The sequence below is a fragment of the Cyprinus carpio genome, chromosome A2, assembly GCF_018340385.1.
Source record: "Cyprinus carpio isolate SPL01 chromosome A2, ASM1834038v1, whole genome shotgun sequence".
NCBI lineage: Eukaryota > Metazoa > Chordata > Actinopteri > Cypriniformes > Cyprinidae > Cyprinus > Cyprinus carpio.
Window position 1 is genome coordinate 25,125,648 of NC_056573.1, and position 17,942 is coordinate 25,143,589.

The window sequence follows — 17,942 nt, forward strand, 5'->3', positions numbered from 1 at the left end:
TAAGAAAACTGCAAACATTTTAGCACATGTGTGCACAGAGTAATTTGGAAATTAACATATTAACAGACTTTTTTTCATAAATATCTATGATATGGAATGTGAATTATGTCTGCTTTTGACCAGTGCAGCTCATACACTTCAGAGCATTGGCCAATTTATTGACCCAATAACTAAGTTTTGAAGTCTGAATTAAATGTTTTGGGTGAGTTACTACATTTGCAGACATGATGCAGACATGGCACAGAGTGTTGAAGTCTCATAAAACTGATCAGAAAATTACATTTACAGTTTAGAGAATAATAGAGATGTCAGAGAAAGTTTCAAAATAAAAGCCAAAGCAACTGTCAAACAAACATGTTCATATATAGATTCTCATAAACTAATGACTTACCATGTCAGTGGTTCTGCTGCCGTTTATTTCTCTGATTTGCTGTTTTTCTTTTCTAATAATTTATGACTAACAGAATTGTACATACAATCTGTGATAATTAAATAAATTATAAAATGGAATGAAATTAATTTTCAAACCAATTAAAATGTAGGTGGAACTGACTGTGTCTCCGTCTATATCTCCAGGTGAAAACACTGATCAGAATCAATAACAGCAGAAGTACAGCTGAACCCGGAAGCCACACAGTCAGGAGTCCATTATTTCTGTGGGAACTACAGAAACATTCTGATTTGTTTTAAATTGAAAGAGCTCCAAAAAAGATGTGGGACGAATTCATCTGCGTAAAAGGCATTGGAAAATGAGTCATATCTGAAATAAAGGTTCACCAGAGCTCTGTTAATATATTTGATCTTAATAGTCGAAGAATTGGTTTAAGATTTTTTTTTTTTTTTCAAACAATGTAGTACTTTTGCTGTTTGTCAGTGATTTCAGTTGTATTATTATTCTTGTGATGTCCTGTTTCACTTTTTCAAAGGTTAAAAAAAAAAATGTTTAAAGAAAAATCACAAAAGGCAATGAGGAAATGATTGTAAAAGGCAAAAGAAATCGAGGAAATAGTGCATGACGACAAAACACAGACAAATATAGAATAATTTGAGGAAGATGATTCTGAGAAACATCAATGAGAAATATTTGAATATTAACGTGTCTCTCTCTTTGTCTGGTTCCTACATTTATGCATTAAGCAGACGTTTTTATCTAAAATGACTTATAGTGTATTCAGGCTTTTTAACCTGTACATGTGTTCCCTGGGAATTGAACCCAAAACCTTTTGTGCTGCTAACGCAATGCTCTGCTACTGAGCCACAGGTTCTGCCTTAACTACAGTGAGTTGAACAGGTCTCAGTGCCTCTCCAGCAGAACAGTAGTACCAGCCAGAATCAGTGAGTCTCAGTCCAGTCATCAGAACAATGAACGATCTTCTCCCATCATCACTGATCTGTACTGATGAATTCTGGGATGTGTTAGTCCTCCCCACTGGGTAACATTCATATCTGCACCACTGTTTGAGTTTATCCTGATATCTAGGACTGTAGAAACACTGAACACTGATATCACCACCTTCATGTCCAGATACACTGTTGCTCACCACAGACACATCAGGAGCTTGTTTAGGAACGATCGGCATTATCGCTCGAATTACATTAATTTATTATGTGGTCAGATTAAACTGTGTGAGGTAAAATAAGTGTTTTAAAAAGATGAGACAACAAAAAAAGTATAATATAGTGTATTTACATAGTGCAGAAGGAACTTAAAACAACACAATAAAACTAGAATAACTTAGGCTGTTAAAAGCAGATTGTCCATTTGAGTCATACCCTAAAACAGTCCTTAAGAATTCTAGTGTGTTGAAGTCCCAAGGTAAAAGTGTCCACCGTTGTATATACAATCCACAGAAAGTGATAATCCAAAATAAGTGAGAGACTGGAATGGTAAGTCCATAAAACAACTCCACAATCCAGATGCAATGTTCGGTCAATGACCCTGGTTGTTTGACATGCTGCTTGCTTTGTACTGGTTTACTTCCTTATTCCTAGACCCATGAAGATTTTAAAGACATACACACATCAAATAATTAAGGGGATTAAAATGGCTAAGACAACATGTAAAACCATTAAAACTTGAATACATAGATATAAAACCATCTTAATATATATTGAGCGGTAAAAACATGTCTTTGTACAGTGTCACAAGCTGAACACACACACCAGTCATTTGATTCGATAAAACACATATTTGACATTAGAATTGATTAAAATAACTACAAAATCTTATACAAGATTGAACCTAGGGATAAAGACCATATGTGTCACATTTCCTTCAATCTTCACAGCACAATAATAGCATCCATCATGTTTTGTGCTCTGCAGGGTTCTTATAGTCATAGTAAAGAGATTCTGATCATGATGATCAATTACTGACAGATTCTCCTCTGTTGTGTTTGTGTATGTGTATGTATTTGCATAACGCCGCCCAGATGTTCAAGCAAAGTAAGAAGGCGTACCTTTTATTCTCGTTGTAGTATTCTTGTTGCCGCCGCCGCCATGTCGTATAGACGCTGTGTGTTTCACTTTGAAAGAGAAACTACTTTGATTGGCCTTCCAAAAGAGGACGATATCCGCTTCGTCATGCCTGGAGCTGATCCGTGCTGGTCGCTGAGGAAATACATCAACTTTGCACTGTGGATCGCCGGATCGGCTTTCCAGCCTGGGGTCGTCACATGTGGTTGCAGCAAGCTCCTTCGTCGAATCCACCTGCCGCGCCGTTCTCAAGCCCACCCCCGCCTTCGCTCACTCTAGACCGCGGCTCACTCTAGGCCTCTGGTCTCCGCTCACTCAAGGCAGTGGTGTGTGATGCTGTTTTGTTGAGAACGCGAAACTACTTTGTTTTTGCCTTCCAAAAGAGGACACAACTAGAAATCATGTTTATATCACATTTGTAATGGTTATGTTATGTTTATGTTTCGTCGCTCTGGCAGGACAGGGCATCACAATAAGTTAATGGTTGTAACAAGGCACTGGATAGCTGGCCAATTAGAGCACACCTCGCTTTTCAGACCGATGAGCTTTGTAAAAATCGACGTGTTTCAGAAGGCGGGGCATGGAGGAGAAACAATAATGTACAGTATGTGGAAAATAATGTGTTTTTTTAAACCTTAAACCGCATAAACACATTTCATTACACCAAATACACAAAATAATGTTCTTTTTAGAAGCATCATATGAACCCTTTAACAGTTAATCTGTTATGTGACCCACTGCTGTAGCATTCAACACCTAAACACACAACACACACACCGTTGTCATGTTCAGAGTTAACAATAAATTGTCTTCACAAAAACACATTAAAAGCGACATGAACAACTAAGCATAAAAAGTATCATTACAAAATGATAAACAGGATTGATTAAAAAGAGTCTAGCACATAATACTCACCTAAAATAAGCCAAAACCCAATTGGAAGTAGAATATTTCTGTCTTTTCATATGTGACCATTGTGTAAGTTTTTCTTCCCGTTTTAAAGGGGTGGTTGCAATTTCACTTTTTTAACGTTAGTTAGTGTGTAATGTTGCTGTTTGAGCATTAACAAAATCTACAAAGTTACGAAGCTGAAAGTTCAATGCAAACAGAGATATTGTCTTTTAAAATTATGGCAGTTTAATGCCTACAAAAACGGCTCGTAGGGACTACAACAAGTTGCTTCCCGGGTTTGTGACATAACAAACCCAGATAAACCCCGCCCCCAGAAAAAGGCAGCAAAGGGGGCGAGGCCATGCTGTGCTGCTTTAGAGAAGAGGAAGAGAAAACTAAAGGTGCACGTTAAAATCTATTCATATATGTCTTCTAACGATTCTAATGGATTCACAAGTTTCAAAATCAATGTTCTAAAGCAGAGGTTCTTTATACTGTTCCTCACGTCCCCCTGCTCTGCACACACTCTGCATCTCTCTCTCTCATTCAGCTCAGCTACAGCAATAAACTGTTACAATTATACACTTATTTTCACATAGCTATGAGAAGCGTTAAACATGGACGAGCGTGCAGATGCCACACTGTATTAACACTTTAATCAAGATAAAACTGTATATTAAAAGCTAACATAAGCAGTAGCATTTACAAATAACAGCGTATCTAAAAGTACACTCTTAGAAGAAAAGGTTCTATATACAACCATAAAAGGTTCTATCAGGCGTTTCATATATGGAACCCCTAAAAGGTTCCATATGGAACCCCTAAAAGGTTCCATATGGAACCCCTAAAAGGTTCCATATAGAACCCTTTTAAGGGTTCAATCAAAAGAACCCTTTAGGGTTCTTTGTAGGCAGGAAAAGGGTTCTATATTAGGGGTTCCCATCATGGGATCATTCTTTGGATTAAATTTTTTGTTTTATTTTAATTAATTTTTAAGACTTAAACAGCTCATATAGCTATTTTATCACTAAAAACTGAAATAACAATAAGCATAACACATCAAGGTGCTGTGTGATCATTAAAGACACTTTTATTAGCATTTACAATGACAAGCAATATATAACACAGCAATTCACAGTGCAACAGTTACAGGGATTAAGATAAATCATTTTTTCTTTATCTATTCATACTTTTTCTTTTTTACCTCTCTAGAATAGCACTCTCCATTTTAGAAATATTGTTTTTTCAACCCCCTTCACCTTATCACCCATCCAGCATGTCAGTCACAAATATATGTTGATTGCTAGAGTCCACAAAAACAACAACAATTGAATGTTAATTTGCACAAATAAATAAATTGAAAGTCAACTTGCAAAAATAATTAAAAATAAATAATTAAAATGAGACTGTGAAAAGTTTGTCAAATAGTATATTAATGACAGTCTTATTTTGCATCTCACCACCAGGTCATTACCCTTTACCTTAAATAAATGTCAAGTATTTACTTCACATTCTCCTATAAACCAAGTAGTCTAACTTTTTTATATACTGCAACTTTTGCCAATTCTGCAACCCATTAGAGATGGTGAACCACATGTTTCTTAAAAGGGAGCTAAAAGACTAACTAGTAGTATTTTTTTTTTAAATGTATAAGCATTAAATGTTAATTTTCCATTCAGATTTAAACAATAAAAACAAAGGGCCCATGACAATTTCAGCACTGGGAAGGGCTAAATAGTGCTGATTGAAATTAACTGAGTGATGGCTTTTGGATGCTCCATAGTACTGAATAAAATGTAGACAGCAAACAGATACTTTTGGCATCTCTGTGTTATTGGTCATTATTACACGGCTCTCTTGAATACTTGATTCTGATTGGTCAGTTGCGACATTCCAAGGTATGTTATCCCTGGATAACAACCTGCAATAGCTAATAACACAGGCTCATTTGTGGTGAAATGTTGTGTAATACATGGTTTGACTGCACCATTTCCCTTACATGTCCATTTAGTTTAAATTTGCCGCTTGCTCGCAACTGCTGTTTTCACGGAAGCTTTGCGTTCAAATATTTCTACTCAAATCAATATTTTGCATCTAATTATTTACTTATGTGGCAAGTAGCCGTGTAATAAGCAGGATAATTTACATCCAGCCGGTTGTTCTCGCAGAATAAACACCTTCAGGCTGATCAAGACCCCTCCACGTCCTGATCACCCTGTCAGGGTTTATTCTGCGAGAACAACCAGCTGGATGTACATTATCCCTTACGTGACACATCCATTTTGATGCTAACTCTCCTTGCGATGAGTAGGCTTGACATCCTAAGATGGGGATACAAGAAACATTTATTAGACCTATTGAAAGTACAGTACAACAGGAAAAAGAAAGGAATCTCTCACAATTAAATCAAATCTTAAAACTTATTGAATTAGAGAGGAGTGTGGTGTTTTCATCTGAATGTAGATGACCAAACAAGTAATGCTGTACTCCACAGTCCAGACCTGCAGTGACAGTGCAACATTTTTATTTATTTATCAGTCACTCATAAGAAACTGCATGATAAATTGTGGAAAGTAGAAGAAAAAAGATATCTGATTAGCTGATTGACAAGTTTCCCAAAGTTGGTACTGTGAGGAAAACTAAATAATCTACCTTTTGTGTTGTGTTGTAGCAAGTTGGTCATGTTTCCTCTGACTTCCACTTTTCAGCAAACTGATAAGGTGTTTGTAAAACTTTAAAAGTGCTCTCTGAGAGAGTTTAGAATAATATACAATTACTTTAGCAAAACAAATAATTTACTATACTATAACTACAAACACCAAATACTCACAGTTATCCCCAGAAAAAATAGAAACATCTCCATCAGCTTCTCTCATTTGAATTCATGTTTATAAAGGCTGTCTGACGGTGATTTGACCGAAACTTTGTTTCATCTTTTCCTATACGTATAGGTCCAATACAATCTACAGGGCAAAAAAATATTAGGATATAACATGAACTCTCGCCAGCATTATTGATCAATTCACAACAGTTTTTATCAAGATATTCATGTTAAAATGGCAAACCTCCCGGCGGAGAACTGCGCAGGCCTGGACAATGCGATAAATATGTGCAGACGGGACAAAACTGATCAGCTCATAGATACACGTTCAAGTTGTTTGCCGTTTTGTCAGAGATCATTGTGTGCATCTGTTTGGAGGGGTGAGTTATAAGAGCCTTTTAGAATCTAAATGAAACACTGAAACTTCAAACTCCATACAATATGAGCATGGTGCTCGTCAATAAAAGAGCTGTATGGCATCTTACATGGCATGATAACTAACTTACAATAATGTAAGTGTGCTGATTAAATAGCAGACTGTAGCGTGTAGGCCTATCTATTATTAAATAGATAAAACTGTCCAGATTGCTATACAGTGCTTATACATATGTATTTCTACCCGATCAGTTTGTTGGTATAAATTAATAGGTTGATTCAGTGATATTAATCCAGTTAATTTAGATGTTTGGCCTTTTTTCAGTGCACAGGAACTCATGGCAATTATTTTCTATTAAACTTGACAGTGCAGATGTAAATTTTAAGTTTATTTTCTTCAGAATAAAGGTGTGTCAAAGTAAAATTGAAATAAAAACAAATATAATGTAGTATACTATTTTTAAATAGCCTAGTGTGTAAAAATACATAAAACCTGGTTTAGCCCAAAGAACCCTTTTGTGCCAAAAATGGTTCTTTCTCCTTATATAGAACCTTTTTGGCATAAAGGGTTCTTTGGGGTTGAGCAAAGAACCCGAGGGTTCTATAAAGTTTCCCAAAGAACCTTTTTTTCTAAGAGTGTACGAGACAACAACAAACCAAAAAACATAGGCCTACCATTAAAAGCTGTGCTTGTACAAGTTCTGCATGATGCTCTTCAATAATATCCTCTGCTTCTCAATCGCTCTCAAACTTACAAGCGATATTAACGACGCCATTGTTTACAATACAACCAGAGCACATGCGGCTGAGGTGAGGGGCGGGACGTTAAGATGCGCACTAGAGGCTGTTTAGCCAATCACAACACACTGGGCTAGTTAACCAATCAGAGCCCATCGCCTATTTCAAGGGAGGGGCTTCATAAAAGGAGGAAATGATCAGCGCATTTCCAGGCGGGAAGGAAGTCGACCGGAAGTTGAAGTCAGCCGCGTGCCGCCATCTTGTAGCAGAACTTCACTTGCGTTAGCATCCCATTGACTCCCATTCATTTTGGCGTCACTTTGACAGCGAATAACTTTAAACCTGAGGTGTTTAAAGACTCCATTTGTCCATTATTTATTTCTAAATATACACGACAATGTATAAAGGGCTCCATTACCTTCTATTTTACATTATGGCCCCGTAGAAACAGTTTTTGTAAAAATAGGCTAACGATTGCGTCATAACCTTTTGACTCTCTGTCGCACAGTAGAGTAATTACCGTACAGACAGGAGGAGAAGCTCGCAGGCAATCGGGGAGACGTCGAGAGATATGGCGTACTGGCGTTACATTTTAAAATACTATACAAAATAATTAATCAGAATACTTACTCCTGCTCACTCACGCCAAAGAACTCCCCGCTCAAGCTCGCCGTCTCTGCAAGATTAACGATGGCAGTTTGCACGCACAGCTACTAGAAGATTTACATCTGTCAGACAGGTTGCTGACGTCATCAAGCTTAGTTTGAATCTGCGCGTCAGAAACGGAAGTGCTAAAAATCGCTAAAAACGGGCTTCACTTGTCTCAGTTGAGTTCCAATGGGGTCGCTGTGTCCATTTCTTTTACTGTCTATGCGCATTTCTCAGAGAATGGACAGAGAGGTGTGGATTGTGGAATATAGGTAAATTATGTGAAAAATAATGTTTTGTTGTTTTTTTTTTAACAAAGCATTAACACATGTTTTATTGCACCCCATAAACACAATCAAGCCTAGAAAAAAAAAAAAAACAGTGCCCTGTGTTTGTAGTAACTCCCGACCTTACCATTTTTCCTCTCATAGCACTAAAACTTATTGCGCCACCTGGCTAAAAGCTGAGGATAGACTCTAGATCAGGGATTCACAGATCACAAGTGAACAAGCTAAACAAGGTCTTCGGGATTACTAGAAAGTTACAGGCAGATGAGATTGGAGCTACAGTAAACTCTGCAGGCAAGTGGACCTTAAGGGCCGGAGTTGAGAAACCCTGCTCTAGATTTCAAGCAAAGTTAGTAACTGATGCACTTCCACACTTCTTTCATTTACACACTTTTATTTACATCTCTATTTCACTAGTAACAGGATCTAGGGGCAAGTGTATTAAGTTTTATCAATCACAAATAAGCATATTTTGACACTATCAGCACATGCTCATTAGAGCTCTTTCTCTCTTTGCTTGAGAAGATGATGTGTGATCATTTCACTTTTTGAGGAACTAGTTGTATCAGTTATACAATAAGTAGATTTTGAGATATAAAAATATATTATACATATTCAACATTTTTCATCTGCTCTCAGAAGTTTTGATGTTCCTAGCGCCAAAGCAAAAATGCCCTTTCAGTCTGATCTAGGTGCTCTAGATCTCCTAATTAGGACCATAAATTGATAAATTCTAAGTCTGCTCTTTAAAACAAAGAAAATATGTGATGATAGGAGAATAGTATGTGCAAACAACAGGAAACTATATATTTGTGCAGTATGTGCATGTCAAAATATTAAATACGATTTGAATCTTGTGACATATAAACATACAAATCAACCCGATCACTTTATTTAGCGTTCATGTAAACACTACATTCAGATTCATCAATCAGAATAATTTCATTCCAATTTTCAAAACTTTGAATCAATTGAACCAACTGCTTCATAAAAAGATTCACTGTTTCAAAGTGCTCAGAACGCCACATGCTGGTGACTCCTGCTGGAAAACACTAAATGCAACAAAAACATGGCCAACATGCATAAAAACACCTTGGCTAAACAGGTTAACAAGACACTATTAACTAAGTACTACTCATCCTTTTTACAAGTGTCAATAAACTGGCCACGGAAGTATAAAACTGATCTGAGTAAAGTATGGTAAAAACCATAGACACTGGTTTTTGAGTTCACTGGGCCTGTCACAATACCCACATTTGTGGTCCTGGTCACTTGAGGCTGTGTGCACAAAACAGGAAGTGCCAAAGATTGTCCCAGGTCTGAAAAATGCCAAACCTGCAGTGCCCTTAAAAAGCTAAGCGTATCCCATCATGCATCACGTTCAGGAACTCATTTACCCAGAAATCTTAAAATGTTGAGAAAACAATTTCACTGTAAGTTATATTAATTAGATATTACACATAATTGGGTAGTAAAACAAAACATTTGCAAATGCTTTTTGCCACTTAAAGGGATACTCCATCCCTAAATGAAAATTTTGTCATTAATCACTTACCCCCATGTCGTTGCAAACCCATTAAAGCTTTATTTGTCTACAGAACACAATTTCAGATATTTTGGATGAAAACCAGCTTGAGACTGTCCCATAGACTGCCAGATAAATAAAATAAATAAGTGTCATGGTCCAGGAAAGTATGAAAAGCATCGTCATAATACTCCATCTGCCATCAGTGATTCAACCGTAACTGCTCAGAATTGCCAAAATGGCACTATGCTGATTTGGAGAGACACAGAGGAGAGGAATTGTTGAATAAGTTGTTATTTTTGTTTTCTTCGTGTACAAAAAGTATTCTCAGCGCTTCATAATGGTTGAATCACTGAATCAGTGAATGATGACAAAATTTTAATTTTGGGGTGGAATATCCCTTTAATTAGAAGCGCCACAGTTACTTAATTGTGTCATCTTGTTACAAAGGGACTACTGAACAGACATTTAGAAGCTTATAGTTTTAGTGTTGAAAATCAAAATAGTGCTCTGTACACTTGCATTTTTACAACACAACAAGTGTGTCCCATCTAGTTATTGAAAGTTTTGCACACATTTGAGGTTTGAACACTTGGGCCAAATACATCATGTAAGTAGACAAGTGGTCAAGTGTGGGTGTTAAGATGGGCCCATGGAGAAACAATATGACGTAATGAATCAAATTTACTGAAATCTTGTGACTTTGGCAGTCTGATCTGAATATATTGCGCTCTGAATCACTAGTTTGAAACAAATGATTCACAAAGGTTTCAAAGCTTCATAAAGCAGTGTTTGGAAAGCAAACTGAAAGATGTGGGGTGTCTAGAACAGGAACAAATGACCATAAATTGTGACCATTCATGCATTTGGACTGCTGCTAATCTTTACACAGAGACAGATGTATTTGAGATAAGGATTTATTAGAAGAATTTTGTAATTGTATGAAAAGAGATTTATGAAAAATACATAAAATGTCTAAAATAAATAAATCATGAGCTTTGCAGAACCTGTCTGCTATTCTCTGTAGACATTACACTTCTCTGTAGAAAGAAATGCTCCATCACTTGCCATCTGAAAGAGAAAATCAATAACTGAATGAACAGCAGAAAAATGCAAATTTGAGTCTTGAAAAATCACTTTAGATGTACTGTAGATTGTAAAAAGATTTTGTAATATGTTACTCATACTGTATCTTTATATATCTCAATCAAACTGTGTTAATACTAATGTGTCCTTCTCAGTGTCTGAGTCTGTGCTCATAGCTGCTGTTAAATACAAAAAATATTTATTTTTGAGATAGGAACTATATTACCAATCCAGCATAAAACCTGTGCCAAATGTCAGTACGGATAATTTATCTTAATTATCTAGCAGGAGAACCTGTGTAAATCTGATTAATGAGTATTACAAGTGACTGTGAGTTAACAAAAGCCCTTTGAGCTCCTACAGAGCAGCAGTAACTGAACACACACAGATTTATCAGGGATTAGGATGATTTTTGATTTGAATGTGAAACACATCTCATACCTGATTGAACTGTGAGATGAAGCTAATCTTTCACATCCGGCTGAAATATTCCTCCAATCTCCACAACACACCAATAGGCCCCAGTGTCTTCATGCTGCAGGTTTCTCATTGTCAGAGTAAAGAAACTCTGATCTGGATGATCAATTACTGACACTTTTCCTTTCGTTTTATTAGCATATGCCAAAATAGAACAAGAGTAGTATGCTCGTATTAAAACAAAGCATCAGTATTTTCTGTGAGCAATGTATTTCCTGACATAATAACAGGGAATAACAAGCGGTCCTTCAGTATGAACCATAAACACTGTCTGCTGATCCTGTTTGCCACTCAGAACCTATAAGAAGATTATAGTATAGAGTAACCCGTAACCTTTATTTTATTTTATTTGGCAAAGATGATGACAGGATGATGAACATCTGTCTATGATTATATCTCTGAAACCCTACACATTTGTGATGTAGATGAATGAATAAAAAATGAACACTTGCCTATTATGAGCCAAAGAAAAAACTAAATTAACTGCATGGCGGTGATGATCCTTTGTGAAAGCGTTGTGATAATGTTTCTTCTCTGCACATCAAATTGGTATCCCTTATGACACAGTTTACATTACATACACATATAGCTGTGGAGTGCAGCTCGGAAATTCACACCACCACAGAGCTTATGCCATCAAATATGTTTTTAAAATGCTTTTTAAAGTAGCAAAATGGCTATATATATATATATATATATATATATATATATATATATATATACACAGGTCAAAAAGGGTGTTTCAAAAAAATAAATAAAAGTGAAATTCAGCTTTACATTTTTTTCTAAACAACAACAACAAAAAACAACTATCATGCATTTATTACTATGATTTACAGAAGACACCCTTGAAATGTCATTCAATGTAACAATATTTATATACCAAAAAATCTTGTTAGGCATATCTTAAACGTGAATCATTTATCCACCTGCTGGCCATCCAGCAGCCTGATTGAAGGTTTATGCGTATTCGGTCTTTTACTTGTGCATTTGAATTTATCAGGATTTAGTTTCAATTTTAGTCTAGCTCCGTGTTCAATCTGACTCCCTTTTCACGTGATCAGTTTTAAATTATAAATATTGCCTAAATTTAATGATCACAAATATCGATTGTATATTAATTTAGATATTTGAGTATTCTGGAAATCCCATTCTTTCAATTCTTCGTTTATTAAGGACCCAACATTGCTCAGAAATTCACTCGGCCAACAGTGAACGCATGGACACAAAATCACCAGTTCTGGAACTTACTCAGAGGATACAGGGCGATTATAGTAAATTTAAGTGCTGCACCCTGCTAGAAAATAACAAAAAGTGTATTTTTTTTCTATAATCACGAAAATTGCAACTTATTAAGCCAGTGACAGACAGAAATCAGAAGATCCCTAATGGAGAGCCCCCTGCTCTGCTCATTGGTACTTAAAGGGATCATATGATGCGATTGAAATTTTTCCTTTCTCTTTGGAGTGTTACAAGCTCTTGGTGAATAAAGAAGATCTGTGAAGTTGCAAAGACAAAATCCAAAGAGATATTCTTTATAGAAGTTAAGGGTCAACCACACCCCCCGAAACGGCTCGTTCTAACACACTTCCAAATCTCTACGTCACTATGTGGGAAGATTTGCATAACGCCGCCCAAACGTTCATGCAAAGAAAGAAGCCATTATTCTCTCGGTTGCCGCAGCTGTCATGTTGTGGAGTCTCTGTGTGTATCGTTGAAGTGAAACTTTGTTTGGCCTTCCAAAAGAGGACATGACAAGAAATCAGTGGTTAAGTTGTATTTCAACACTGTTCCAGAACAGTTCAACCCAAATATTCAGATATGTGCTGCACATTTTATGGAGGATGAGGACAGTTTCCTGAACCAGTAGCCTGCAATGCGTCTGTGGCACAAAGGGTGTTTCTATAAAGTTGGGCAGTTCAAACTTTCCAAGGACAGTCTGGCAATTCTGACTAGTAGCCGGTAGGTACGTTTTTTATATTTAAATAATTTGCTAATGATGATTCAAACGCGAGTTTTGAGCAGTAGAGTAGGCTTGTTGTTTCTCAGATCACAAATGCAGACATGGTTTTATGTTTATGCAGCGCGATATGCAACGCAACACGTAAAAAGACAGTATAAGTCATTATAATAAGTAATTATGTCCCCACTGGATGCAACAAATGCCTCGTTCCTAATGGGGTTTATTTGTTTTGCCTCATCTAGTGATGTCCAGATCGCGAACGAATCTTTCTATTTAACCGGATCTTCTTAAGCCCCTTTCACACTGTGATTCCAGAAAATACACGGGTAATCTGTCCCAGCAATTGTTCCCGGGTTGCTAGATTTTGCCCCTTTCACACTGCTAGTGATTATCCGGAATATGTGCATGAGTTCACACACAACCCGTAAAGGTCCCGTGAAGACATGTGACATCAGGGTGTGACGTGTAATGTACGAGTCGAAAGCGCTAGGCACGTTAACTTTCACTTAAGCTGGCGAACGATCTCAGCTTCAGCGCGGAAAGTGAGGAACTACCTGATCTCTGCTTCGTTACAGTTTGCACATATTTTTTTTCGTCGCGAACGACACACCCTTTACGGCATTAGTTCTGGCTTTTGTTCACACAGAGTTCATTCCGGGACTGAAAACGGCGATGTTACTAGGTCCCCAACCCAGGATCAATCCCGGGATGTGTTTGCGTTCACACAGAAGGTGACCCGGCAATGTTCTGGCAATTTTCCGGGTCCAACATACAGTGTGAAAGGGGTTTTTGTGAACCAGTTGAACCATTTCACCAAATCGAACTGAATCGTTTAAAATGGTTCACGTCTCAAGTACTCACTAATCTCCAAATTATTTAAGTTATTTGGTTTATAAACGTGCCTTACACTCCCTCCAATGTTCCGAGTTATTCAGTAACTCCTAACAGTACATTGACTAAACTGCTAAAAGAGAATCGATAGTGGGATGTACATGAGCAGAGCAGCTGGACTGAGTCTCGTGCTGCTGGCCTAGGACACGGCATATGTTAAGAGGCGTAACATATCCGTCACACGCTTGAGGCATTCGGCCAATCACAATGCACTGGATAGCTGGCCAATCAGAGCACAACTCGCTTTTTAGACCGATGAGTTTTGCAAAAATCGCCTTTGATGAAATTAAATGTCTTGCTTTGGTCTTCACTGGAAGTGTTCTGTTTGCTCTGCTAAACTATAATTACTAATAAAATAACATAATATAATTACTAAAACTGAAACTAAAACTAAATAAAATAAAATAAAAACTATATAGAAATGTGTTTGCAAAATAAAAAATAAACTAAAACTAACAAAACCATTGATGAAACTAACTAAAACTAAACTGAAATTTAAAACAAAATTGAAAACGATATTTAAATAAAAACTAATTTAAAAATGCAAAACTATCATAACCTTGTGACAAACGTAAGGTTAACTGCAAGGTGGTTGGCTGGCACTCCAGCTTGTCAATATTGAAAGAGACAAAAATGTCCATGAATATTAATTACACAGAATAAGGCAGTCTGTGTTTATTAGTCATGTTTAATCAATCAAAGTGTTTTAATCTCCTATTTATTCAGTCACAGCAATAGTATGATGCCCATATTTCCTGCAGTGATGTGCATTATCTTCTTCTGCGGCAAGGCATATTTGGAGTTTCTGCGCCAGAGCGCCCTCTGGCTTTCAAACGGAGCATTTACTACTGATCACAGAGCCATACTGCACTGACAAGCTGTGCATAAATAAAAATGCAGCCTTTGCCAAATCACATGCAGTTTATTGGCGATTTATCGCGATTAATCTTGCAGCACTATTGGTAATGTTAATTTCTTCATACCTTGATTCTTATAGATGGAGGAGGATGAAAATAAGAGAGGATGCAAACGAAGGATCACTGATTATTTCCAAGGGTAAGAATTGGTCTGGAAATGCTACCTAAACAGATCAGGAAGAAAATTATCAAGTAAATAAGTATTGTGATACTTGGTGCCACAGTGACACTCTTGTCCCAAAAATTATTTCTATACCACGATACTCAATATGTTGTCCCACGGCGAGTAATTTTTCCCTGTTGCACCTACACAAAATTTGAGGGTTCCCCCACCTGCCAAATCCCACTTTAACCACTGCCTGGTATGATCTGTATGATCTGCCCTGGACGCAGATTTGCAGAAATTACACTACACAATAATCTACTTGAAAAATGATTTCAGAAGAGATTAGAATAAATCAAATATAACAATTTATTATTTGTCAGGTAAAATTGTATCATGCCAATTACATAATGATACAATTAGAAGCCAATTAGGAAAAGATAATGCAATTGTGAATCACATTGTAGCCATATGGCAACCCTGCTCATGTACATAGACACTGTAGCTATATGGGGAATAGCAAAGTGATCCACGTACTGTAGGAGACAAACAAATTTAACAGTCACACGTAACAGTTATCCTAATTTAAGACACGCGGTCTAAAATGCATAGCACTGATAACTTTTACCTAAGTATTTCAAAGAATACTTACTGCAAAGCAATCATGTGTTTTAGAGAATAAACTTAACAAGGCTATGTGCACATTTAGTAGCACAAACCACTATACAGTGTGCTCTATGGGCACAATGTGTTGAACAATTACACTTTTAAATAAAAGATGAAGTGTATTCTTGACAGCAGAGAGATACATAGTGTGGATCATATGAAATACACTCTACACTACCGGCTACTGATCTGGCTACAGAATCGCCATAACTGATTTGCAACTTTCCCTTAAATACTACCAGAACAAAAATAAAGAAATCTTTAAATCAGTTTTACAAACATAAATTAACCTTTTTTTTGTGTGTGTGTGTTTCTTGTGCTCCAGGGTCGCACCTGGTTTGAGATAGATAAACATTCCCACAGACCCCTAAAGGGGAACACACCCCCTCCTCAGAAGAACACAATACTAAAAAATAAAAATGTTCAATCTTTCTCATAATATAAGTGACTACTGTGGAATTGAGACCAATTTACCAATCACACAAAGACCTTTAGAACAATACCAAACATGAAGGGGAAAAACAATAGATTCACAGGATACATGATATGTGGTATAAACATATTCTCAATAAACTTTGAGTGAAACCTTTTGGGGAAAAAAGGGAGAAGCAGAGAGGGCAGGGGGAAGAAGGGGGTCATAAATGAGCAAGGAGAGGGGTGTTGTTTGCTATCTTTGGAGATCCCTTCTCCAGATTAGGTTTTGTTGCATGGCATCTGTTTCGTGTGAGTTCCTGAGTTCTGGCTTCACAAGGAATTCATTTCATAAGGAAATAATTTCACTCCTTACAACAACACAATAATAATTACCAGTGTCTTTGTTCTGCAGGTTTCTTATAGTCATAGTAAAGAGACTCTGATCAGGATGATCAATTACTGACAGATTCTCCTCTGTTGAGTTTGTATGTATTACATCTATCAATTTCTGAGAACCAGAATTTTATTTTATATTTCTTCTGCTGTGTGTATTTCTCATCATAATGACATGGGGTGGTGACAGATCCTCCAGTCTGAATAGTTAATTCATGGTTTGACCAACCACTGTAGCATTCAACACCTAAACAAAACACAGTCCAATATGTCCAACATTAAGTCACTTCTTAATTTGTTCTATCCTCACATAAAACACATTAAAAACAAATTGAAAAGATGATGATCAGATGAGATTTATTTGTGTATTTGTATAATGATTTTATGAATCTATTAGAAATGAACACAGGAATACATGTACTACTCTAACCTAAAATGAGCCCAAACCCAATTGAAATGTAGAATGTATTCTTTGCAAATGCGGTCATTATGTTTCTCTTCCTGTATCTTGAAGTTGTTCTGTTCTTGAGTATTTTGACTTCCCTCTTACCCTCATATAACATTTTTCAACCGAATAAAAGCGGTCACCGGGGCGGGACGTTTTAAAACACTGTAAAATGTAATAAGCTGACTTTACTTAGAAAAAGTGAGGAAAGCGATCAGTGTGTTAATTTTAAGTTTGCATAACTTAAAACAGTTTCTACAGAAAACTTGTTAATAAAGCTCTGTATACTTAAGTACTGTTGACTTCAAATAATTAGTTGTGTTAACTTCTTATTAGTGTTCACATTACTTGGGAAATATTAGGAAACCGACTGCCTTAAAATTAGCAAGTAAGCTGAACTAAAAACATTAAGTAAAGACAAAAAGCAACAACCTGAACTATTTTAATTTCTTCAGATTTTAATTGAGTGGATATGATTTGTTTCACCTTAAATGACCTTTTTAATATATTTTACATTTTGGTTACCTGGACTGTCAACAAAAGGACAGAAACCTCTCAGATTTCATTACAAATTACTTGATTTGTGTTTCAAAGACCAAAAAGTCCAACCAAACCAAATTCTTATGGGCTTGGAATGACATGAGGGTGTGCAAAATGACAGAATTAACATTTTTAGGTTTTCTAAATCTCAAACAGCCTTGACTTTCATCATCAGCATATTTTTTTGTGAAGATAGTTTTGGTTTCAGAGATTTGTGTTCAATGGAAAGAAAGACTCAAAGTTGAATAAAATCAAAGTTGTACTTGAGCTGTAAAAAAAACATCCAA

General features: G+C 36.5%; 1 protein-coding gene across 1 annotated transcript; it reads right to left on the reverse strand.

Annotated features, from left to right (window-relative positions):
- Positions 1 to 1,024: 1,024 nt before the first annotated feature.
- Positions 1,025 to 17,217, reverse strand: LOC109063157 (polymeric immunoglobulin receptor-like). The gene is made up of 4 exons (XM_042712313.1): positions 17,101 to 17,217; positions 16,767 to 16,917; positions 2,238 to 2,404; positions 1,025 to 1,561 (listed from the first exon to the last, which is right to left on the reverse strand). The coding sequence occupies exons 1-4, from the start codon at positions 17,156 to 17,158 to the stop codon at positions 1,248 to 1,250; spliced, it is 690 nt and encodes a 229-aa protein (XP_042568247.1). The 5' UTR covers positions 17,159 to 17,217; the 3' UTR covers positions 1,025 to 1,247.
- Positions 17,218 to 17,942: the final 725 nt, after the last annotated feature.